Source organism: Perca flavescens, chromosome 10 (assembly GCF_004354835.1).
Source record: "Perca flavescens isolate YP-PL-M2 chromosome 10, PFLA_1.0, whole genome shotgun sequence".
In the NCBI taxonomy this organism is placed as follows: Eukaryota; Metazoa; Chordata; class Actinopteri; order Perciformes; family Percidae; genus Perca; species Perca flavescens.
Window position 1 is genome coordinate 7195771 of NC_041340.1, and position 25643 is coordinate 7221413.

The following is a 25643-nucleotide window of genomic DNA, read 5'->3' on the forward strand; positions in this document are numbered from 1 at the left end:
TTGGCAGGGAGTAAGATTGTGATCCGCCTCCCCATACGACAACCAAGGCTCGAAGAAAAAAAGACTCTTTAACACACTTATTCCAAATTAAACGCAAATATGCCATTACATCTGATTGCTGGAGTGGGCTTCGCTCAGCTGGGTTAAGTTAACCATCCAAACGGTTCAGTGCTTTTTAATGTGACTTGCCAGTGTTGCCAGGAAGGACAGCAGCGCTCAATTAATTGTCAAAGGGAAAACGGAAATCCTGCAATAGGAGTTTCTAGGACAGTGCGGTCAATAAGCTGTAAAATGAGATGGAAAAATAAAGACGCAACTTTTGGGCTGAGCTGATGTGTCACAGTCCATTACTCTTTTCCTCTAATTCGGCCGTGTATTGTTCCATCGGAGTCAGTGCGATAACTAATGGTGGAAAAGAGCAGGCATCCCTTTGAAGGCAACGCAAGGCTTGTGACATCTCGGCTTGGTAGCACGTAATCTCATCGGTCCCAGGCTGTGCCACTATTACTGTAGCAAGGCAGCAGGGGTGCACAGAGAACCGGCCGGCCTCTACGCTTGCACAAACCTCGGCTAAATCTGTCTGATTCTCATCAAACACAGAGAGGTGGAGAGCCCGAGGGGGGGGAACTCAAGCCTAGACTCAATACAGACACTGCACCACACAACTCGCCTGGCAGGCAAAGCTGTCACCATTCAGTTTACTCCAGTCCTCCGAAGAGACAAGCCAGCTACGAAAACAGTCTGGTGGTGCCTTGAATCACGAGAAGGAGTGAGGGTACAGAGGAAGGGAGAGACAGGAGTGAGGTAATCTCAAGTGAATGGAATATGATAAGGGGGAGGAAAAAAGAAAAAAGTGTCTTTACCAAAACAAGTCAAGATGACAATTAAAAGGGTTTGTTTTAATGGAGTTATCTCAACTTCTTTGAGGCCTTGGCAGCAGTGTGGGTGAGATGAATCCTTGACCTCAGTGTCTGAAGAGTTTCACTTCTCCTCGAGGGGGACTTCACCTTTTATGTGACCCACTTTTACCACCTCTATCAGTCCACTGCGTTCGCTCCGACTGCGTTTGTATTTTTACCGCCCCCCCACCTCCCTTCCCTGCTCGCCAAAGGGTTTAACCTCGGGTCACCACCAACTTCTTAATCAGTTCAGCACATGACCATTCCTTTCAATCCCCACATACCAGGAGAGAAGCACTCCCTGATACAGTAAATTACGATAAAGAGCTCACGACTAAAAATCGAGGGACCATATCCCCATATGAAAGCAGGGGACCTGATACATCAATAGACAGATTTGGGTGTGGGGTGGCGGGGAGGGGCTGCGAAGCACTTCTCCAGAAAATCCGCACTTCAAAAGAAGCCAGTATTAGATTTGGGGGGATGGGGGGGGGATGTTGGGTGTGTGGGATGTAAGGAGGATAGAGTCCCTCTACAAAGTCTGCCATGCCAATCCATTGTGGTCACCACGAGAAAAAAAGAAAAAAGAAAAGAAAAGTGAAGGGAACCAAGATGTTGTGTGTGTTCGCAAAAATTCTTTGAAGGATACGTCCGAGTATCAAACAGCCTTAATGGTTACCAGTTGGCTTTGCATCATTTTGATGTCTCGAAACTAAAATTCATGGACTGTGATCTCCTACTGTCAGCACTGCATGATTTCTGAGCATAGGACTCTCCATTGTGTTCTGATTATGGTGCTTTCACCAAAACGTCGGAAATACGGTACTGGAGGTAGTGTTGACTGGCTGTCAAAGGGAGGCCAGGGCAGTTTCCTGGGTTAGCCTAAGAGCCTGAAGGTTAAAGGTCAAAAAGTGCTCAGAAAGGTTGGAAGCCAAGTCAGGAGGGGTTAGAGTTCAGCCTCCGCAGTTGTATTTCTTTTTCCTGCTCATAAACCCACAGAGGCACACCCCCTCATTTCTGTTAAAATCACTAACAGCTAAAACTAGCGGGATCGCTTTACGTCCCACATCATCGTCTCTAATCCCTTTGGTTTAGTGTGTTCTTTTAATCTACGTGCAAGATTACACATTTAGCCGTAATAAAATAAGCATGCCGTGCAATTTCAGACCCCAGGATTATGTCAGGCGGATGACAAATTAAAATGGGTCCTTTTTTGCCTAGAGTTCTGGATCTGTTTCGTATGTAGAAATAACAAAGCGATGACACTTGAATCTTGACTCTTGAGTCAAGACCCGGGCCGAGTTTGCAGCGGACAGCGCTGCACTGCATTCTTCAGAATCAAATCAGGTTCCAAACTATTTTTGGCGATCCTTGGCAATATATTATGTTTTGAAACACACTGAAAAACACACTACCAGAAATGATTCCATCCTTTGCGCATACTGGACGTCTGCCCAGGCTAAGCCCACATACAGTATTTATCAGCAGGGAAATAGAGCCAGGGCTTTCTTCAAAGAGAAGCCCTGATAAGAGTGACCCGATAACCTACAACCTAGACGAGTGTACTACACACTCTGATGAGTGGCCAGGGCTCTTTGGCTGACATGAACTTGTAAAAACAAGAGCAAGTCCTTGAGAGCAGGACTTGACCAGTATTGAACTTGTGTTTTATGAAGATGTTTTTGCAATAACAGCAGCCAATATGCTAATATATTCTGCCGTTGTTTAGGATCTAGACTATATTTTATTCTCCTAGTATTTCAAATGGCTACTTTTAATGTGATCAGTCCTACGTAGAGGTATAAAGTAGCACAAATGGAGATATGCAATTGAAGTACAAGTACCACCAGTGTACTTACATGGGAGCACTTGAGAAACCGTAGGGAAAGAGAAAAGTGTATCCTTAGTGATTAAGAAATGGCACTGATTATTACAGTAAAAGGCCAAAAGTACGAGCGTAACCCCTACTTGAGGATTGCGGTCAGGCTCCCTGTTTGGCCCGGGACAGATACAAGTGAAGAGCACTCTTCTGCAAATGAAGATGACAAACAACCTCTGCACTCACAGGCGATGGGACTCAGAGGGAGGGTGTCAGGGGTCAGAGAATGAAACGGCAACACCTCTGCAGCCACTTGACAGGATGAAAAAAGAGCGGGAGACGGGGGCGGCGGGGTGTTTGAGAGAGGGTGGGAGTAGCACTTGAGGCCAGAATGGAAGACACAAGCCTCCCAGCAGCAGCAGTCAGAGGCAAGGGGACACAGGGGCTACTGTTCCCATTGAGGTCTTTGTCTTCCAGGCGCTCTCTTGTTTTTCCTCAGCAAACCGTGGGTACAATGAAGGCGGCGTGCTCCCCTCCCCTCCCGCAAAGGGCTGTCAATACTGGACCTATCAGACCCTGAAAGGCCGAATCAGCCTTCCCATGAAAATCTAGTCAATGACCAGCTTCCCCTGGCTCTCCTCCTTGTGAAGTGGGTGACAGCTATAATTTCAATAAGTAAAACAGAGGGAGAAAGACAGAGAGAGAGCAAGTAATAGGGAGCGAGAGAGAGAGAGAGAGAGAGAGAGAGAGAGAGAGGGAGGGAGTTTTCTCACATGTTGCTGAGGGGACTTTGCCTCAGACTCGGCATCCTCATATAAAATGCATTAATTCCTTCGCTGTGAGCTCACCGTAAATGATTTGATTGTGGCCAATTCGACATAGTTTTCCGAGCTTCCCTGAGCGCCATTAAAAAAAAAGGAAAGAGAAAACATGATGCTGGGAATGCTAAGACAATTTTGAACCAAACATTTAACTTCAGCCTTCTGACCCAATCAAGTGGAAGAGAAGACAGGCTTTGTCCACCTTGGCCCATCCAAGAAAAGTTAGCCAGGGGGAGGGGGAGGAGGGGGGGGGGCGGGGAAAGGAGGAAAAGAAATGTAAGGATTTTGCCAAGCTTTTGTCACGCCTTAAGGACTGGCTTAGTCAATTGCTGTCAGATCAAGAAGACAGAAAGGAAAACAGCCGTGGTTGCCTTATATAAAAAAACACTTTCTCTCGCAGCCAAGTCGGGAGAGTCCCCATAGACAGAATTACACAGTTACTTTTAAAGGATTTGCATTTAAAAGATTGCGTACAGGCCTGAATGCGGGTCGTTTCCCCGTGACCATAGAAACACAAGAAAAGGTGGAAAATTCAGTCCGCTGAACTTTAAACGACTTTATTAAAGTGTCACTAATCAGACGTGAAAGACACAAGGTTTTAGTGTTTGGGCAAACTTACAGAAAAAGTAAAAAAAAAAAAAAAAACATAATCACCTTAAGAGCATTACTTTGAAAAGCCTTGTTGATGTCCCATTCCGTGATAAAGAAAGGACCATTGCTCACGTCAGGAAAAAATTAATACCCAAAATATTCCAAGAATTCAACTTAAGCATTGTGCTGAGGAGTTCTGATATCAGGCCATAAAAGTTAGAATAACAATCCCTTAATACCTGCCTCTTGTATCATTTTGTAATTTTATAACAATTTATTATAGTTTATGCCCACACTAAGCAGGATATGCCTTTACATTTAAATACAGGACATCAGAGCCTCAATGAAAGTATTTTTGGATCCAGACGACAATTGAGAGAGCCATCTAAAAAGTCACAAGCCGTGGAAATTTAATCTTACATTTTTTTTTTATTATTTACAAATTACCAATGATTCAAAAACTTTCTGGCATGTATCCCCCCACCCCTCCCAGAAAAAGATAAATTCCTAAGCAGAAAATTGCTACCATTACAGCGTAATGGGATAACAACCCGAAGAATAATCCCTCGCTAACAATGGCAAGGTTTGAAAAGCCTCCTGTGAGTCCTGTTTGGTGTCTGCCAGGAGAGAGCCGCATTTTACAGCCACCAACCGACGATGTAATCGCCGCTCAATGGAAACCTGGAGAGAGAGAGCCTCCGCACGGGGGTCTCTATCCCCTCCTTCCATCTATCCATTGATCTATCCATCCCATCCCTAAAGAAATGGGTAGACCTCATTTCCATCCGACGCCAACTGTGTGAAGGGGTTGGGGGTCTTATGATCGGAAAGAATAAAACCGCAACAAGACAGGAAGAGAATTGAGAAAAGGAGGGGAGTTTGGGAGGGGGGGAATTGGTAGATGAATTAGCATCGGTGCTACATATTAAAAAGAGCCTCTGATCTTCCAGGCTGGTCCTAATCATATACAACCTAAATGAATCATCCTGGGACTTCTCCCAAGTTCATTTCAGTGCAAGAATTAATTAACACAAGAGCGAAGAGATGGATGCAGAGCAGCGGGAAAAACAACAATGTAAGCAACCCCAATAATGGGCTGTTGATTGCAAGGGGCTAATTTGTGTCATAATGATATGAATTTGATTTTGTGAACCGAGCAGGATTAATGAGGGAAACAAAAACGCTTTCTTTTTCTCTTTTATTTCTTTCTCGAGGATGAGAGGTTTTCAAATGAGCGTGGAAGGGATGTTGGTACTCTTTTCTTCTTTTAAGCTAAATCCTGAATAATCTGCGCTCACCACTGCGCAGGAATGACAGATTTTTGGATCTATGAGCTGCAACACTTCTAGTAAGAAAAGCTGCCAACCAATATCACCATTTTGCCTGTGTACATATGCAAATCTTAACTCTGTAACTATAAATGTACTGTATGTATGCTTTAGCTTTTTGCTATCCTTGCTTGCAAGTCGCTGTAGGGTTTGATCTTTGGGTGTATTTGTCCTTGTATTCCAGGTTTCCATTAATTTCTGTACAGTATAAGATGGAATTAGATTAGAGAATGGCTGCCTGAAATGGTTTGCAAAATGATGAGCTATGATGTGTAATGATTTTTAAATGAGCTTAAAGATGCAAAACCAATAGCACTGTCCTAAATATTTATTATATATGTGCCACAATTATGACAAGATTGTAAAATGTACAAAATTGTAAAAACTCAGTCCTTAGCAGTATTGTTAAACCCTACAATTCCCAGAGATGACTTGTTACACAACACGACACACAGCAATTAAACTGTCTTTAGGTCAAACTGCTTTTAAATTCCATCAATAAAGGAGAGAGAATACCAACATTTTAATGTATTTGTATTAAAATTCTGTCGTTTGACTACGACAACACCAGGCATCTACAGTAAATTCCAGAAATTTAAAATCCGAATATATACTTGGCGTCCATGTCACATCCACTTTATACTTCAACATTCTCCATCGTAGTAATCTAACCCCCCCTCCCTCCTCCCCCCTCCCCCCGTGGGGAAAGAGAAGGAGGGATATACAATCCCAACTCTTGTGAGAGACTGGAGTCGTCGTCGTGTTAATACCAAACAGCACCATGTCCACGCAGCCTCCATATGGAGTCCAACACCGGGGGCAGACGGGGCATTTTGACAGTCAGGGGGATCAAACTGGTTCCATATGACCACAGCTGGCATTACTTCAGGCCTGGGGCAACTACGGCTTCCTTACAGCCCGAGCAGAGGTCTCATGCTAACTCAACTTCGGGGGGCGCGTATAAAGCCTGAGAATAAATCTTGAGTTTCAAAGACAATTCGAAATCTGATGCCCATGCCCCATTCCTAGTTGATTTCCATGAGGAGAGTTTCATTCCCAAAAAGGGTACCTGGAATTCAAAAGGGAAAAACTTCTTACTGTAAAAAAAAAAAAAAAAAAAACTCCTACAGACTAAGCTACTATGTGGAGAATTTTGAATATCACTGTCCCAAGACATTAAAGAGATAAACAGAGTTATATGTTCCATCTTTGACAGCATAATATGATGAAATTACACATCAGGCTGGAGAACAGTTTTGGGAATGAGGTTCCATGAGTGTGTAGGCATGTTTCTCAGCAGAGGGAAAACGCTTCATAAAAGAGCACCAAAGTGCTGGTCTCCATAGGCAGGCCGACGAGGGACAAAGAGAATATACCGCACTGTTTTACGGCTCGGCCTGCAGCGAGGCATGATGGGAAGTAATAACCACATCATTACCAACAGCGCCTCAGCCTTGTTAGACGTCAGAGGAATAAAGGAAGCATGCAGAGTTCACACTCGGGCTGCCAGTCTACCGCGCTGTCGGACCCTGTCGCACATTTGCTCCCACGTACATATACACAAACATTTATCGGCCCGATGAAACACAACTGCACTTCCTAGAAGAGTATATTCACACAAACGCACACTTAAGAGACACACATAGCTGGTTGTTTAGCTGCCAAGATGAGAGGCACCGTTTCCGCTCAAGTTCTGCCAAGACGGGGCGAAGGTCACTGGGAAGTCTCTGAGAGTGTTGCTTTCCATTGGATCACTCGCTCATTATCAAATAACGGCATCAAATGGCACGAAGGCTCTGCAAGATCATGTGTAAATCTGCAAGAGGAGGGATTAGCACTGAGGCAGCTGGCGTGCTGGATGGCTGCAGCGGTTTTAGGGGAAGATGCAAAGACACATGCCTGCTTTCTCCTTCCTGCACGTCTGGGATTTCTCTTCTGCCACTGCCTCTCTCTCTTTCTGCAATCTTGCTGTTCAAAATGTTGAAGTCTCTAAGCCCAAGCTGTGACAACCCTGGTGACATCACTAGGGTTATTTTTTACACTTGACAAAGCTCCTCCGGAGTCCAGAGCCACGGAGTCATAATAATGTCATCAAAGATAATTGTTTTCAAAGGCTGAGCCTGCCCCATGATCGGTAACGTAATATTGATGTGTACAGTCAGTGAGGTTTCCCCTTAAAATCGCATTTTCTTAAAAATTAAAAAATATTTTTTTTTAAAGTTTCCAAAACAAATCATCGGCTTTCCGTATTTCATAAAACCAAGATTTATTTTTCTTGATTCTGTGCAGCTATTTAGTCTTTCTTCTTTCATAGATACTGACATTATTTTAGTTTTTATTAGAAATTTCAATTGTCTTACTGCTCAGGAGGATTTTCAATTAAAGAGAGAAATTACTTGTAATTTATAGAGTTTTTGCAGTGGAAAGAGCATGTTGATACAGATTTTGAGGGAGCTCCATATAACTTGCATGTGTTGTGTTGTTGTACCCCCCCCCTATATACCCACAGGCTTCTTTACTCAAGTCTGTGGACCTCAGTGCAAGTGAAGCCCCAATAGCAGCAGGAGATAGAGACACAATGTAATATCTGATCACCCTGCATGTAATACCATAAGAACACAATGTCCTGGGAGGGAGACTTCATTACAATCTGTCCATCAACAGCAGGCCAGCAAAGTTTAGACAAAGTTTGGATGATTCCTTTTTCGGTGGGCTGTGTTTTTACTTCTTCATCTCGGGGAGCTATACGTGTCAGTGCCAGAGACGTCGAGCATGATAACTGCAGAAAAATGAGGAGAGGGCGCCAAGATTTGGTAGATTGTGCATAAAAGTATGCAAGAACAGTACGGTTTAAGGCTGTTATATGAAAATATGCATGTGAGCAACCAGACACACATGTTCACACACACACACACACACACACACACACACACACACACCAATCAATGCATACAAAGTCAGAATAGCCCAGTGTTTGAAAGGAAAGACCATAAAGTCAACTTTCAGAACAGCACTTTGTTAAATTACACCTCAACATCCACACACAATAGAGCCTGGTGAAATAAGGCCACTTCATCCATTTGCATAGGAAAATCACAGAGTGGGCAAAAAAGAGAAGACATAAAAAGGGTAAAAATAGCACACTGTCAACGAATGTAATCTAAACCAGAGCTCCAGCTCAGAGCTCAAAAGAGTCACACTTTCCTTTTGTTTGCAGCTTGAGATATCACCAACTTTAATAAAAACAGAGCCAGGGAGGGCGGCTCAGGTACCCCAATTGTGAGCGAGAGCCTGAGACACGTTGACTGGATGCGCACATCGCTGCCCAGAACCCTTACCAGCTGCTTTCAATTAAACAGGCCCAACTGGAGAGGGGAGAGGAAGGCCACATTCACCAAAATGGCTAGCTATTTCAAGCCAGGAGTTCTTTCTGCTCTCTGTTTCTGACAGCAGATCAGTTGTTCGAAATTTGTGTAAACACAGTGTTTTGTTTGCTATCCAGGGCCAACCCTTGCTCGCTGCCATGCAGAGTCTGACAGTATACCACGCAAGATGGAAATGTTTGAAGTGCAAAGCTTGCATCCAGTGTGCTCTATGATATTTCAGTGAAAAAAAAATGAAAAAAGATGCTTTAAGATTATTTCTTTGGAGATACAGAGAGCAGCCGCGCCAGCATCTAGCCGATTCTGATCCAAGAATCTCCTTGAATGAGATAATAATCCTCCAGAGTGAGGCTCATGCTCGGCAGTTATTGTCTTGGTCACCACAAGCTATTTTCCTGAGACGTTCCACTGGGCTGCGTGCTCCAACAACCACAGGCTTTCTGCAAAACGACCCATGGGAGGATGATGTGTACAACGAGCAGGGAAAGTCTGTGTGTTGAGGAGGTTTTTGTAAATCAACAACGCTGCACAGACACACCTGATAAAAAGCACCTGTCAGTTCAATTAAAGCTTAATGGGTCAGTTCACCCAAAGGACAAAAAAAAACCCACAAACTTTCCACTTATAATATCTTATAATGCAGATTTGGCATTTGGCCAGTTTTGGAGATATCTGCCTCCCTTAAAGTGGAATTGGATACAGAAAACCTGGGCATATTACCCCAAAACCAACTGCATGTGTAGATACCACGGGAGGGTTTTTATTTAGGTGAACTGACCCTTTAACCTGAGGTTTTCTTTTTCTTTTTTCCCCCCTTAAGTAGCTTTCAGACAGCATCACGTATACTCTGTAAAACGTCAGCTCTTTAATGAAGATATATGATGCTTACGCTGAGGGAAATATTTAAACCCAATACTTTTTTATGGCTGCATTATTGCAATACATGAGAATGTCCAAGGTGATTAGCCTCGTACATTTGGCCTTTTTTGGAAACTAGAACCTCCGCTAGAATTTAAAATAAAGTTCTGTGGTTTTGAACAATGTTCAGTGGCCCAGCATGACTTTGGAATTAATTGCCCACTGCTGGGCCGATGGGGCTTTGGAGTTAAATAACACTACACGTTTACTATACCTACCTCTTTACAAAAGAAGGGTATAAAGGATTTGATTTTGTTTTCAAAAAAGGAACAAAACAGCTTTAATGAGGGGAAAACTCCATTAGATCACACTTGATAGGTCAATGGATTTTCAATGTCCGAGCCAAGGCCAGCAAGCTTTCAAATGAAGGGCACGCACAGAATTTACGACTGACACTCTTAAATGATTCACAAAATCGAACAACTCACATAGAAATGGAGTGCTGTATAAGTCACACAGGGGACATTTTGAAAGCTGAAATATTGCAATTCCAAAATTGAAAACAGCTGCGAAATCGACTGTGGCTTGGCTTATTTTTTTTTTGGAGTTAAGACCTGCACAGCAGAGCAAGCGAGGGAAAAAAAAGATTTTGAAAGCTTGAAAAGTAGCAATCACAACAACACAACAAGAAAACATAAAACTTAAGCTCTGTACAAATGCTAAATCACAGTATGGTCATAACCTCTTAATAAAGTAAGAGTGTGTGCTGCACACAGAGCGGGAGCTATGGTGCATCTCCTGATGGAAAACTCATAAAATAAGAGGGGAGATAACAATAACAAAGGCTCTCGCTCTCTGGTGCCAGTCTATCTTTGCTTGTCTCCCGCCTCTGACACTAAAGCCCTACTCCATCCCTCCCTCCCTTGCTACCAGCTCAAACCTCACCCCCGCCCCCTCCCCCCACACACCTTCCTTCCCTCCCTCTTTTTCCTCTCTCCATCTCCCATCTAGGTCCTAAATTATCCATCCGGGCTGTGGGAGATACCCCTTCCTGCCCGGGGTCGCTCGTCTTACCGCAAGCTGTGGAGCTGAGGTGTGTGTACGTGTGTGTGTGTGTGTGTGTGTGTGTGTGTGTGTGTGTGTGTGTGTGTGTGTGTGCACTTTAGAAGAGTGCTGATGCAGAAGCACACAACCTATGTGCCATATCGTTTGATGTCCCTGGAGGTGGGAGGATCTGTGAAGGAGGTGACCACACTAGATGTCACTTTGGAGGTGCCGTTGATGGACGGCCGGCGGGAAGTGAGATGTGCAAAAGAGCAGGAGCTTGCTCTTTTTTTATCTCTTTATAAGACAGAAAGCAGAGACGGAGAGAGAGAGAGAGAGAGAGAGACAGGTCAGCGAGGCAGCACAGTGAAGTTCGAGCTCTGAAAACAATGGAAATTTGCTGTGTGTGTTTCTGCATGTGGATGTGTTTGAGTGTTTGTTGATGCTAGAGAGCTCGGTAAGTCACGTGTAAGAACAAATCATTCTGTAGCTGGGATCCATTATTACCGCAGAGAGTATCTGCCAAAATCAACCCTCCACTCTCCCTCGTTCTCTCTACCTCCCTTCGTTTTACAAGTGAAAGTAGTGGAACATTAGTTTTTTTTTTTTTTTTTTTTCAAAGCTGGAAAGACTTGGGCATATTTTATGGTCCCTTCATAGTCAAAGCAGTGCAGAGAAAGTGATGAAGAAATCTCTGAGATGTAGTCATACTCAGGCAAATATTAATTTCCCTGTGTAGCTCTTGCTCAGGGAAAATGTGCGACCCATATCATAGCTATACCTGATCATTCCCACTTCAACTACTCCCAATCAACCTTGCAGCGGTTGAGTGACTACAAAGCTCGGAAACTTTAGATCACATCTTCTGATGGACCTGTCTGATTGCGCTTAAAGAAATCCCTCCCTCATGGTACAAAAACGGTAAACGGCTGCCTTTTGATCACGCCTGATTCTGCGTACCAAAGGAGAAAGGCATTCCCAGCGGAGATTAATACTATTTCAGTCGCACATTTGGTCCGAGCATGTGTGCCTAAGACAGAGGAATGACCCCTCCCTAATGAGGCATGACAATCAAAGTCACAGAACAAGAGAAATGTATCTCTGATGTGAAAATAAACCTGATGATGCAAAACTCCGCGGAGCATGCCCAGCTCTGGCCACATTCATTTATTATTCTAACCCAAGGTATTGACTTTGCATGAGGCAGAAAGGGCAAAAAAAAAAAAAAAAAAAAAAAAAACGTCTGCGGACAGTCAACCGCAGAGCTGAAAGACTTTTCTTTTAATATACATGCACATTCCCTTTATAAACATAATTTAGCGGCAAACCGAGTTTAAAAATAGAGATTGTAAATAATTTTAGTTTGAACCTGTTTAGAGTAGCAGCAGGGTGGAGTTACCACTCCAGGACAATTCAGTTTGCCACAGAAGACAATGAGTGCTACAAAGTCAAGACAATGTGATTGAAATCTCAAAAGGTAATTTTGTATACTTTCACTTGAGTTTACTACAGACCTAACAAATATTTAGATTTGTGATGACCCCTGATCTAGGCCTGTGTATTGAACATGGACAGAAATGTTTCCACAGCAGCATCATCATCAATGCCAAGTACCAACAGTGCCTGGTCAGATAGAGAATTATGGGTTAGGGTTAGGGGTTTGTGGTTAGGGTTAGATTTTTTTCGTTCCTGATATAAACCAAATTTGAACATTTCTTTTAATAATATTTCATAAAGCAACGTCCTATAACTGCTTGTTCATAGGCGGCATTTACTTTTGGCATCCCGACAAGATGTCACAAAGCAAATCTGAGCGATCACTAGATGAGTTTGAACAAGAAAGAAATCCTTTATCTCTTACCCCGAATTAAGTTTAATGTTTCAGACTTTCCTCTAATTTTATTTTATTTTTTAGATTATTGTAAATTGCTTTGAAGTTCAACTGGTCACAAGCATACCTTTCTTAATTTTAAAAGGGTCATGAGACAAAAAGGTTGGGCATCACCGATCTAAGGTATTATAAAAAAAAATCATTTTAAAATATCAAATATCATAAAAAAAAGTCATTTTAATATCCGTATCGAAAAGCAGGCATCAAACTGGCAGTAGTAATTTTTTTTGGGGCGGGGAGGGCTTTTCCCTTTATTAGTAGTAGAGACATAACCTGACTCTGGGTCAGGATTGCTTGGCATTTGCTCGGCATATCCATCTGGGAACTTTCAGTTGGAGATCTTTTGGGAATTGGCGAAAATACTGGTTAGCTGATTGGATAAACCATCTGTCTACAGGCCAAATCAACCAATCAGATCAAACTCTTGCCGAAACCAGTCGTGAGAAGCCTCCAGTGCCGTTTTTTGCTCTTCTTTCAATGAAGAAAATAAAATAAAACTTGTGCGATAGCTACGCTCATCTCATCCGTGGAAGCTGCCATGTTGTTTAGACTTAGTCGCTTCTCGTTGCGTCACACCTAAACCCGCCTCAAAACCTACGCTGATTGGTCGGTCGTTTGGCGAACGGCTCCAAATTTTCTCTATCTCAAAATGCCAGACTGATCTGCGAGTGGAAAACTGGAGCTCGCGAGATCGGGACGGTCTCACGAGGCTAGTAGAGACAGTGGATAGACATGAAAGGGGGAGAGAGATGGGGGATGACACGCAGCAAAGGGCAGCAGGTCAGATTCAAACCCGTGCCGCTGCAGGACTTACTGGGTGAGCTAGAGGCCGCCCCGTATTGACGCATTTCTAACAATATCCAGCCCGACCTAGGTCATGAGAGACTCCTCTTCCTTCTCTACCGGTTTATTAAAGCAACACTATGTAACTTTCAGCTGCAGCTGTAGTTCCATTGAGACAACCTGTAGGGCTAAAAGTGACATAGTGTTGCTTTAAAGGCATCATGTACTGTATGTGTGTACCATTTTTCTAATCACGCATGATAAAGTCTTAAACATGAACATTTTGAATCTTAAACAGGTTAAAACAAATACTGAACATGACAAACAAGCGAGCAACACAATAATGTGACTTCATGTTGGCGAGAGACTTCGTCATGGATAACGAATTTCACTCCACAGTCACTTGAGCAGGTAACCAGCCATGTACAAAGATCTGAATCTCTTCCGAAAACCTGCCTGGCTCGTCAATGTACCGAAAACTGACTGGCGAATCGTGGGATTTAACAGCCTTTGTGGCTTGTGGCCAAAAAAAAAAAGTTAGTTTTGCTCTTTCATTACTAACCTGACACTTGGCTTAACTTTAAAGAACATGGCACAGCAGAATAATATGACCCTGCTCCTGACCTCTCAGCCCCGAGTTTGACAAATGCGTAGTGAGCTGGGCCAGTCGCTGCTTTCTGATGAGAACAAAAAAAAAAAAATGTCAAGACATGGTGAAATGTGAGACGGCTTGTTATACAACTCCAGTTAAAACTTAAGAGACTTAAAGCTATAAGAGCTCTGTAGAAAAACACAAAAGCACCGTCACTTTAATGTTCATCTGAAGTGGTCAAATGGGCTCGAGAGCAGCCGTAACTGCTTTACACTTTTCCAAACAAAGTTGCACTGTGCCACAAAATAAATGGAACAAGACAAACACTAACAAACAGTCTTGTGTAATAAAAGGAGGAAATAAACCGCTGGCATCATGGGGCTCAGTTTGAATCTGCACAATAGCAATCACAAAGTATCTCGATGATCTAATTTGACAGCAACATAATCATAATAATCTAAATGAAACCGAATTATTTTGACTGTGGTTACCATTTAAAGTGTTCCTGCACTCAAGAAAGAGTGTGAAGTTGTGGTCAGTGTGTGTGTGTGTGTGTGTGTGTGTGTGTGTGTGTGTGTGTGTGTGTGTTGTGTGTGTGTGTGTGTGTGTGTGTGTGTGCGTGCGTGCGTGCGTTTGGCAGCATTTGCTTGCACGCATCTATGCATGAGCGAATGTTTATCCAACTTTTATGGCGATTGTCTCGTAAAAAACGGACATGCGCTCTGGGACAACATGCACTCCTCGGCAACCGGCTCACCCACAGGTTCACCCGGAGCGACCACCTACCAGGAGGGTCTGAGCAGATGCTAACCTCCACAATGACCATTTCAAAAAGGCGTGTCCAGACGGATTACTGCATGAATTATTACCTTGGTTATGGCCGGACTGGACTGTATCCATCCTTTCTCAAGCACATGTGCACACCCACTGAGACACACTCGAAAATTCACAATTAGACCATGAATTACAATGCACAAGGAGGCAGTTTGTTCTGCATCATTCGTCTTCCAGTTGTTGTAAAATGTCCCTTCTGAGGATCATGAAATTTTAATGCTAAGCTTGTGTATGATTTGAATGTAATCAAAACTGTATTTTTTTGTGTTCGGTTCGCTTCGACAAAGAACACTAAATGCTCCGCTTAGGGGGGGGGCTATCAGTATCACTGTTCGACCTTTCTCCGGAAACTGTAGTCATCAATATTTCAGTTCTTAATAATACTCTCACGCACAGATACAAACACACACACAAAAACCAGCATCCGTATCATCTTGTCCAGCAGTACAGTACATGACCTTAACCTCCCTGCCTTGTTTACCTGGCTGGCTTTACAGGTTTTATCTCATCCTCCATCTTCTCTACAACCTTAATACCGCCTCTGATGTCCTAGTCATATTTCCTTTCATGTTGGAGGAGGTTCGGCATCACCAAAACACAGAGAACGCAAAGGAGGGAATGAAAGAGAGACAGAAAGAATAGCAAACTTTCAAGTTGGTTGAACAGTGAGATTTATGAATCAGACCGATCCACAACACAGAGAGAGAGACACAAACAGGTTCCCGGAGACACAAAGCAGGCAGGCCAACACAAAAGAGTTGCAAAGACACAAAGATATACAACTTAACAAAGAGAAGGGTGAATATAACAGAGCTTTCATAGCAACAGACAGCAACATTCCCTGACTGTGATGTCCAAAAGCTCTGGACAGGGAGATTTCTAGCTCCCACTTGCTTAGGACATGATCAGGAGCATTAACCTTGGCCTCTTTCATCCCATGATTCCTTGCAACGGTGCCTGTGTCTGGCCCTTCCAGGACCCTTCCTTAAAAAGTTTCCCGTCCACCCCTCCTTTTCCTTCATTCCCACAACTCCCAATAACATCGTCTGACATGTCCAGAACCCTCCCAAGCCCTTTCTTTCGTCAATCTCACAACTCCAAACAGCTCTACCGTGCGTCCCTCACTGTTGAGGAGAGGGGAGGAAAGCTGGCTGACAGGGGCATCCATACACACTCCTAAATCTGCCAAGGCAAGACGCTGGCACAGACAAAAAAATAACAAAAGCCTCCCGATCTGCAGCCGGGGCTGCGCAACACTTTATCTGCGAAGGCAAAACAAAGGAAGGCCTGTTGAACACTCCGACTGTGTTTACTTTCAAGGGGGAACAATGACTTTAAGAGGAGGGGGTAAGGACTGATGTGGCACTTGAGGGCCTCTCCTAAAAAACAGCACTTCATTTTGATTCACAGTGAGTTTAAGAAAACAGTTGCAGCAGACGGGCCTATAGGAGCTGGAGGGATTGAATGTGAATCTCTTTTTTTTCTCCCATGGTTGTATTTTGTTTTAAAAGGAATACTCCACCATAAACCTATCTTTTTGAGTAGGAAACAGGTTTTGAAAGGTGGCTCTAAAAGATTTGCAGCAATTACATTCACGTTTGTTGGTCGCAAATGACAAATGTAAACAGCTGAAAACACCAGAAACTTATGCTGCTATTCACATCCCAAAAGACCAGACTAGTAAAATAAAAAGTCACAACTACATATTTTGGAAAACAAACTTTTGAGAAGATAAAAGGGCATGGTTCTTTTTGTTTGACATGAAAACAGAATCACCATTTAACTACCCATCATCACAATTTAACTACCCATCATCTGCCAAGCCACAAACGTTTCAGAGTCATATTTTAAGCCTACAGGTTGTAAGTGTTAAATGAATGAATTTTTTTTTTTTTTCTGGTGTATTCTTTTAAGACTTGCTGCTATGCCTTTTGGCTTTAACCTTTGCATTGTTCCCATGCTTTTCTAGTATCATCTGCAACTATAGATCATTCTTCTTGGAAAATCAACACATGAACCTCTCTAATTGGCTAATAGCTTTCAAGCACATCGCGCTTCTGCTCATATCCCAGTCGATGATGTGCAGGTGTTTTGTCTTCAACACCTGCTGTCACATCACTGATCAAGTTGTGGCCAAAAGTGGAACCGATACTTGGAAGTTTCAGCTCATGGAGGGCAGTGTGCCTAAGGAGATTCAGTGGGGAGTTAGTCAGTATGAGTTATGAAATGCTTCTCTTCACCTCTAAACGAGGACATAAGCAGGATGCGATGAATCAAAACTTGGAGTGAAATAATAAAAAAAACATCCTCCTGAACACTGTGAATGGAATTTGGATTCCCCAACAATAGATGAATCTGCTGCCAAGAGATTTTTATTTTTATTTTTTTCAGCAGCATCTTTATCTGGATCAGCTATTAAGAGGAAGAAACACAAAGATTTCTAGGAAATGAGGTCATTTGCATGACATTCCAAACTGACACTTAGAGGCTGCTGAAGTAGAATAACCAAATATGATCATATCAATTTCTGGAAAAGCCTTGCACGACCGCTAGTTGGCTAAAAGAAATGCCCATTGCACATCATACATGACCCAGATGTGAGATACAAGCCGCATCCAATCCTGTAATTAGACAGATCTAATCAACACTCACTGACAATGAAACATTCTAAGATGCCAAGGTCAGGTAAAAAAAACCACAATCCCCTATCTCCCCTCTTTTCAGTGCAGGCCCAGCAGGGTCCTGAGTTGTTTAAGATCACAACCGTCGATAACGCATGTCCAGACAAATTCTCTTTGTTTGAATGTATCCAAAACATCACACATGGTGCATGGAAGAAGAAGAAAAAATGCCAACTTTCCCTCATGCATCCAATCAATGGGGAGAATGGGAAATGGAGAATGTGAAAGGGTCACAACCCCAGGGGTGGAAATAATCCCCCAGTTGCTACCGGGTATATGGTGTATAAACACTGCATTGGAAAAACATTATTCTAAGTCTGAAGGTTTACACTATTGTACCGCACAATCCTTTGAGAGCCCCATTGACAGAGGAGGTACAAGTACTATGAATATGACCATTTTTGTTATTTAAAATATAGCCATAAAGACGACTGCCTTTTGACTTTCAGCACAAAACTGGTCCACATTTCCAAATGTGCAAGGTCATTTGAATTCCTCCAAGTTATTAGATCTCACGCTTCTCAAACTGGAGAGACGGACTACTCAGCCAGGTGGTATGGTAAAGTCATCTTTCCAAGGGGTGAGAAAGTTCAAGCTTAGCATGAAACCAATCTAGAGTTTAAGGTTTGGGAACGGAGCACTAAAGCACTATATTCTCTCATTAGGCCGACAGTAGAGTGTGCAGGAAAGCAGATTGCCATCTTCGCTGCAGGCAAAGTGAGAGAACATTTGATATTCCCATTTGGCCCGAGCAAACCTTTAAGTTAACTTAAACACGATTTTGCCAAGTAATCCTTGATTTCAATAACGTGCGAGTTTGTCTCCAAATAACTGATTGCTGTATTAGATTTCACTCTCAATATTTGCAGTGGTTGACAAGGCATCAATAACAACTGTCAAAGACATCCCGCTAATCTTAAACTCTTCAATCATCTCACATCAGGCATTTTTTGAAATGCGGTAACACCAAACCCACTTCTAAGAGGAGAAAAAGCTTACACCTTTTTGTTTTTGCTTTGACAAGTCAAATGGATATGCATTGTGTGTGTGTCATCAAGCCTGTAATAACATGGCATTTCAAGTCCTGGTTTAAATTTCCAAAACATATATAGCCACATTTGTTTTTCATTTGACTAGCGGGGAGGCCTTAGCCACCCAAAACTGGGTTTAGGGTTCCCGCATTACACTTAAAGAGAATTTAACTCCCTATTTATTTAGGGAAAGCCTGAAAAAGGTGCATCGCATAATGCAAACTCAGTGGACAGCTTAAATTTCGCTCTCTCTGCCCTCAGCGTCTTTTCACAGAGTCTTAAGAGGTCACCCAATTGTAATGGTCACTTATTGCCTGTGGAGCAGTTCCCGGTGGTATAAAAAGGTACACCAAGACCACCCCAGTGCCATAACAGCCGCAGGCTCAAGGGCTCAAAGTAATACTGGCTCTGATGATGCATACCTGCACTGAAAGACCTTATGAATGACTCTACTTTACATTTCTACTCGAGACACTGGGGAAACCAGCATGGGCCTTGAACTTGAAACAGCAGCCCTGAATGATTTATGTCTACAATGGGGAAATTAAAAAGTATTTTGATTTGTGCAGTTCATATCCGCTGATAAGAATATTTCAGTCCATGAGAGCAGGAGAGGAGCTTGTGCAGAAGACATGCAACGTTCATTTCCCTTTCCAAGACTGCTCAAATATTAGAGGAGACACATTCAAGATGAATTGTTATGGCCAGTATGATTTTGGAAACGGGAACAATAAAGTTATCGTGCCAAAGAACAAGGCCTTTTTACTTATGTCCAAGAAAATTATGATTTAATATAATGCAGAGCCATGCGTAAAAAAGGAATTTAATTAATAAGCACACAAATGCAATAGGTGGCTCTGTTTTATATGCGACTTGGACAGTCCCACTCTCCATTTTTTTTTTCCAGTTCAAAACTTGATCTCATTACACTTATTCCATCCAAATGTCTATAACAAATGCCAGTGGCTGAGTGCATGCTCTCTCCCTGCCAAAAAGATCAAATAGACCAATATAGCAATATAAGGCATATAAGGTGGCTTTCCAGTACCTGTAGAGAATAGAAACGTCAGCAGTGTACTAACCTCAGCACGCTGTGTTCTGGGCTGGCTGGCGTCTGTCTCGATGGCGTACACATCCACCAGGTAGAGGTCAGAGCCTTGTTCTCGGTCCAGCTCTGCCGCCGTATGTATCACTCCAGTGTAGCGGCCGATGGTGAAAAGGCGTCCCACTGCTTTTCCACCACTGCGAACTGCCACGATGAAATACTCCACTTTGGTCGCTGAGCCCCGCGGGCTTGAGGCATCCAGGGAGATGACGTTGGTGCCTGGCGGCTGGCCCTCTTTGAGGATAGTGATGTATTTCGGCTGGGAGAAAACAGGCCCATCCATCCCTTGGAGGATGATAGTCAGCTCAGTTCTGGAGGTCTTGCGGCTGGTGCCGTGGTCCGTGGCGGACACTGTAAGGGTGTACATGAGTCGGGACTGTACCAGCTGGGAGGCCAGACGAATATCTCCGCTGTACCTGTCCATGATGAAAGTGTCAGAGTCCCCTTCTACAAGCTCGTACTCCACTTCTCCATTCGCCCCCTCATCGGGGTCAAAGGCCAACACTGTTGTCAGGATGGAGCCGATGACAATGTTGGGCTCAGCCACAAGGGCATTCTGGGACACAAAAGTGGGAACATTATCATTCAGGTCTGTGACCCATATTGTGACATTTTTCAGGGCAAAGCGGCGGAATTCAACTGGAACTGCCTGGTCAGTGGCTTTGATAGTCAGCTCGAACAGATTTGAAAACTCCCTGTCAATTTCCTTGTTGGTGTATATGAGCCCGGTGCTTGAGTCAATACTGAAGTGGCCTCCCCGGGGAATCTGTTGAACAATGGAGTACTCCAGCTCCCCATTTATGTCTGCATCTGTGTCATGAGCTGTGATTGTCATGACTGAAGCTGAGAGAGGGAGATTTTCGGGAATGGATTTGAAAATATCACCAGGCATAAATATCGGAGGATTGTCATTAAAATCCCTGACATGAATGACCACAGGAATGGACGAAGAGCGGGGTGGTTTGCCATTGTCCTTTGCGGTGATGTTGAGTTTGTAAAATGACTGAGTTTCAAAGTCCATCTTTTTAACCAAAAAAATGCTGCCGGTGTTGGGGCTGATGCTGAACGTGCCGTGGTTGTTTGTGGCTGTGATGCTGTACGTTATGTCTGCGTTCTGACCAGAATCTGCATCAGTGGCGGTCACTGAGGCCACCAGCTCCCCTACCCTCATGTTCTCCAGGACGTCCACAGACAGTGAGGATTTAGGGAAGGAGGGGGAGTTGTCATTCTCATCCAGAATGCTGATACTAAGCATACAGGAGGAGGACAGGGGCACAGTTCCAGCATCAACAGCTATGATTTTCAATGAATAGGAGGATGTAGATTCATAGTCCAGCTTTCCTACTAAAGTAACCTGTCCAGAGCCGCTATCAATAGTGAACTGTCCTTCCTCATTACCCTCAGAGATTCGATAATGAACCAGTCCGTTTTTGTTCTCATCCACATCGGAGGCGGAGACCCGCAGCAGTTGTGTCATGTTTAGAGCTGACTCTGAGATGGAGGCCTGGTAAATGTCTTTGGTGAATTTAGGCAGGTTGTCGTTGATGTCTTGAATGTAAACTTGCACTTTGGCCTGGTCCCTGAGGGGCTTGGGGAGACCCTGGTCCGACGAGACGACCACAAAGCTGAACACGGCGGCGCCTCTTTGTCTCATGAGCAACTCGCGATCAAACTGCAGTGTGCTGGTCAACTCCCCTGTGATGGCGTTTAACTCAAAGTTGGAGTGTGGAGTCTCAAATGTATATCTGACCTCACTGTTTGGACCGAAGTCCTTATCCTCGGCAAAAACATGCCCAACTAGCGACCCCCTCTTCTGCTCTTCCTCAAAATGAAACACATAATTGGTGCTGTTAAAGAGGGGACGGTTATCGTTTACGTCATCTAGAATCACACTGACATTGACGGTGGCACTTAGCGGCTCCACAGCACGGTCTTTGGCTATAACCACTAAGTTATATCTGTCCTGTATCTCCCGGTCCAGCTCTGCTTTGATGTACAACTGCCCGTCTGGGAAAATGCCAAACACATCACCTGTGTTGCCACCGGCGATGTCATACATAATTTCCCCATTAAGACCAGAGTCTTTGTCGGTGGCCTCCACTTTGAAAAAGCGACTGTTGACAGGCTCAGACTCCAGGATGATGACCTCATACGAAAGCTGGTCAAACACTGGCGAGTTGTCATTGACGTCATAAACGCTGACGATGAGGATGAGGCTGGAGGTGTGCTGGGGGACCCCCATGTCTGATGCGATGACCTCGATGTCGTAAGAGCTTGTGGTGACCTCCAGCGGCCCGGTCAGCGTGATGAGGCCGTGCTTTTCGTGAATATGAAACAGGCCTTTGGGGTTTTGTTTGAGGCTGTAAACCACCATGCCATTTGTGCCTTCATCAGGATCTGAAGCTTTGGCTTGGAATATAACATGGCCTGTGCTCCAGTTTTCCACTGCACTCACATGCTCCACAGCATGAAAAAAATTAGGGGCATTATCATTTAAGTCCTTCACAGTGATGTTGACAAAGGCCTCTCCCGTGATCTCCCCAGCTCTGGCTGCAACTTTCAGCTGATAGAAACCCTGCTCCTCTCTGTCTATCTGGCTCGATGCTGTGATCTGACCTGCACTGTTCACAGCAAAAAGCCCCCCTCTGGTCTCCTGAGGTGATTAGGTATGAAATGTTTGTGTTCAAATCTACAGTGGTGGCTGACACAGTCCCTATAACTGTCCCGATGCCCACATTTTCAAACATGACAAAACTGTACACTCTCTGGCTAAAGACTGGTGGGTTATCCTGTGTGTCTATGACAGTTACAGTCACTATGGCCTGGGTGTGTGAGCGCAGGCCGCTACCATCTGCTGCCGTCACCTGCAGCTGGTAAGCAGTTTTCTCTTCTCTATCCAGGGGCACGATGGTGGTTACTTTCCCTGTGTTGCTATTAATGAGGAATTTGGACGCATCTCCAGCTGTAATTATATATTTGAGTGTGCCATTTCGCCCCAAATCGGGGTCTGTGGCTGAAACGGTGGTTACATAAGCACCCGAGGGCTCGTTCTCTTTCACATTGGCGAAATACTGCACGGGGTAGAAAACTGGCCTATTGTCATTGATATCCCTCAGAGTGATGTTGACTTTTCCTACAGAGTGCAAAGGAGGGCTGCCTGCATCTGCTGCCTGGATGTGGAGTAAGTATGAGGCCTGATCCTCCCTGTCTAGCTCCACGGCTGTGCTTAATCGCCCTGACACGGCATCCAGGCGAAACAGCTCCTGGACACTGTCTGGAGTCTCTGCATCAAATGAGAACCTGATAGTTCCATTGGCCCCGACGTCGTCATCTGAGGCAGACAGCACCACCAGCTCAGTGCCGGCAGGAGCATGCTCCACCAGGGAAACGTGGTATGTGCTCTGCGTAAATGTGGGCACTTGGTCATTCACATCAGTAATGTTGACTATCAGTTTAGTGTAAGAAATCTTGGGCTGCAGCCCCTGGTCTTTGGCACTAATGTTAAGCACTATTTCAGATGCTATTTCCCTATCCAGCAAAGCGGCGCTTGTAACCAGACCACTGTTTTCACTGATGGAGAACCAGCCCAAAGCGTTTCCAGACACCAGGGAGTAGCGCAGGTTGGCATTCTGCCCAGAGTCCCCATCTGTTGCAGAAACCCCTTTAATGTAGCTGCCTTTTGGTATGTCTTCACTGATATCTACTCTGTACAGAGTTTCCTGGAATATGGGTGGGTGATCATTGATATCATTCACAAAAATAACCAGACTGGCAAAGGAGGACCTAGCCATAGGCTTGCCATTGTCTGACACAGACACGGTCAGGTTGTAAGAGGAAATTCTCTCTCTGTCCAACACACTGGCCACTTTGATCAGACTCAAATTAGGCACAGGAGACGTGTGCACTTCAAAGTGTCTCTGCTCGTTGCCTCCTAAGATTGAAACAGATATGTTACCATTAGCTGTGGGGGAGTCTGAATCTGAAACGGTGAGTAGAGCCACAACTGTACCAATCTGTGCATTTTCATCGACAGACGCGAATTTAGAAGTTGTGGGGAAATACCTAAACTTCACCACTGGGTCGTTGTCATTCACATCTAAAAGTTTGATTGTGGCTTCTGTTCTGCCTGACAGAGAGGGCACCCCGTTGTCTACTGCATGAATAGTCAAGGAGTACTCTTTCTTACTCTCATAATCCAAACCCTCTTTTATAATAATAGTACCTGCTTTGGGGTCAATTTGGAAAGGTGTTCCTTCATCTAAGAAGTACCTGATTTCAGCATTGGCTCCCTCATCCTGATCTGACGCTGTAATCTGCAGAACACTAGAACCCACTGCTGCATCCTCGAAAACACTGGTTTGATATTGATCTTGGTCAAAAACAGGGGGGTTGTCATTTATGTCTTGGATAGTGACGTTTACTTGCAGGTAGCCAAACTTTTTCGGCTCTCCTTTGTCCTCCACTTCGACCAGGAGCTGGTAGAAGGGAGTAACTTCCCTGTCCAAGCCTCCGGTTGAAACGAGGTGCAAGAATGCCCCCTCTCCACTAGGATTGACTGTAATATCCAAGCGGAATTTTCTCTGCTCGTTGCCTTTCACTATTCTGTACGTGGTGTGATCAACTCCGTTACTTCCAATGTCCGAGTCTGTAGCAGTGTCCAGAATCACTTGCCTGCCGCTGCTGGCATCCTCCTTAAAAGACACGACAATCGACGTGTCTGGAAACACCGGGGAGTTATCGTTAAGATCCAAAACTACTATCCTGACCTCAGTGGGGTAGGTGGGTTGGCTGGAGAGCACCACGACGTTGATGACATCGCTTTGCAAAACCTCTCTGTCAATCACCGTGGAGGTGGAAATGACTCCGGTGGTGCCGTTAATTGCAAAAAGTTTGTGGTTCTCGCTGAAGCGGTACGTGAAGCTGGGCTTGGTCTCTATCGTGCCCACGTAGGTGCCGATGGGCTGCTCTTCCAGGACCTGGAACTCTTGACGGACTTGGCTGGATGCTGAGTACCGGGACAGAGTCCATAAAATGAGCAAAATCAAATGAAACCGGCCTGAGCCCCTACCTGCGAGCGCCATGGTCAGTTAGCCAGTCCACCTTTCTCAGACAGAGTCCATGCCTATGATGCATCAACTTTACTGAGGTCGCTCGAGTCACTTAAAGCATTGTATTCCAGCAAATGTGCAGAGAAAAATCAATGGGGTGGGGGAGAAACCCCAGCAGCAACTCTTTCCACAGTTATTCAGTGTCACAAAAGTACTCCAGAAGTGTTTTTAGATATCCTGCGCAGCGCTGCGTTTCAATGCAATCACAATCCTCTTGAATGGAGAGAATGATTCCTGAAGATCAAAAAAAATAAAAAAAATAAAAGCATTTCAAAACGGAATCTGACAATCCCTTGAGAAAGACCAACACAAAAACAAAAGTCCCTGGCTCCTTGGAGATGTGTAGGGGCGGGGGGAGGGGGGCAAGTGTATCCAAAGTTAGAGCGCAAGTGAGCGGTGTTGAAGTGCGAGCAGGCGGCTGAGCCTACGCACCGTCCCGTGGAATAACGGTGGAGGCGCTTCAGTCATATTGTGCTCAGGAGTCCCAGTAAGTTAGGACAAAGCTGGAGTTCGACAAAACTCCCTCCCATCACTGATCCCATTGGATAGCGGGGCTCCTGCCCGCCCTCCCACCGCCGTTCCCCCCCACCACCATTGTGCAGCGCAGCCCGTTAGTCTCCGCTTGGGGAAGAGGATGTCAATCAAATAAGACAGGTAAAGATGTCCCGAGCGCTCTGAACTACTCCACTAACCGATTAATGTGCGTTAAAACGGTCCTAATGAGCCCAGAATATGAATGTGATCAGAAAACATACAGATTCAATGTTAGAATTCATGCTCAGAATAAATATTTTAAAACAGTAGGGGTAAGACTGCGCTTGTGAAAAGTTGCTTTAAAATCACATTCGAGTACCACAAAGTTTTGTTTGGCACGT

General features: G+C 44.3%; 1 protein-coding gene across 1 annotated transcript in view; it reads right to left on the bottom strand.

Moving 5' to 3' along the window:
• The window catches only part of fat4 (FAT atypical cadherin 4), a 105794-nt gene extending 80942 nt beyond the window's left edge, over positions 1 to 24852 (bottom strand). Inside the window, 2 exon segments of the mRNA XM_028588729.1 lie at positions 19638 to 22301; positions 22303 to 24852. Coding sequence (XP_028444530.1) covers positions 19638 to 22301; positions 22303 to 24741 — 5103 coding nt within the window. The 5' untranslated portion in view covers positions 24742 to 24852.
• Between the last annotated feature and the right edge of the window lie 791 nt (positions 24853 to 25643).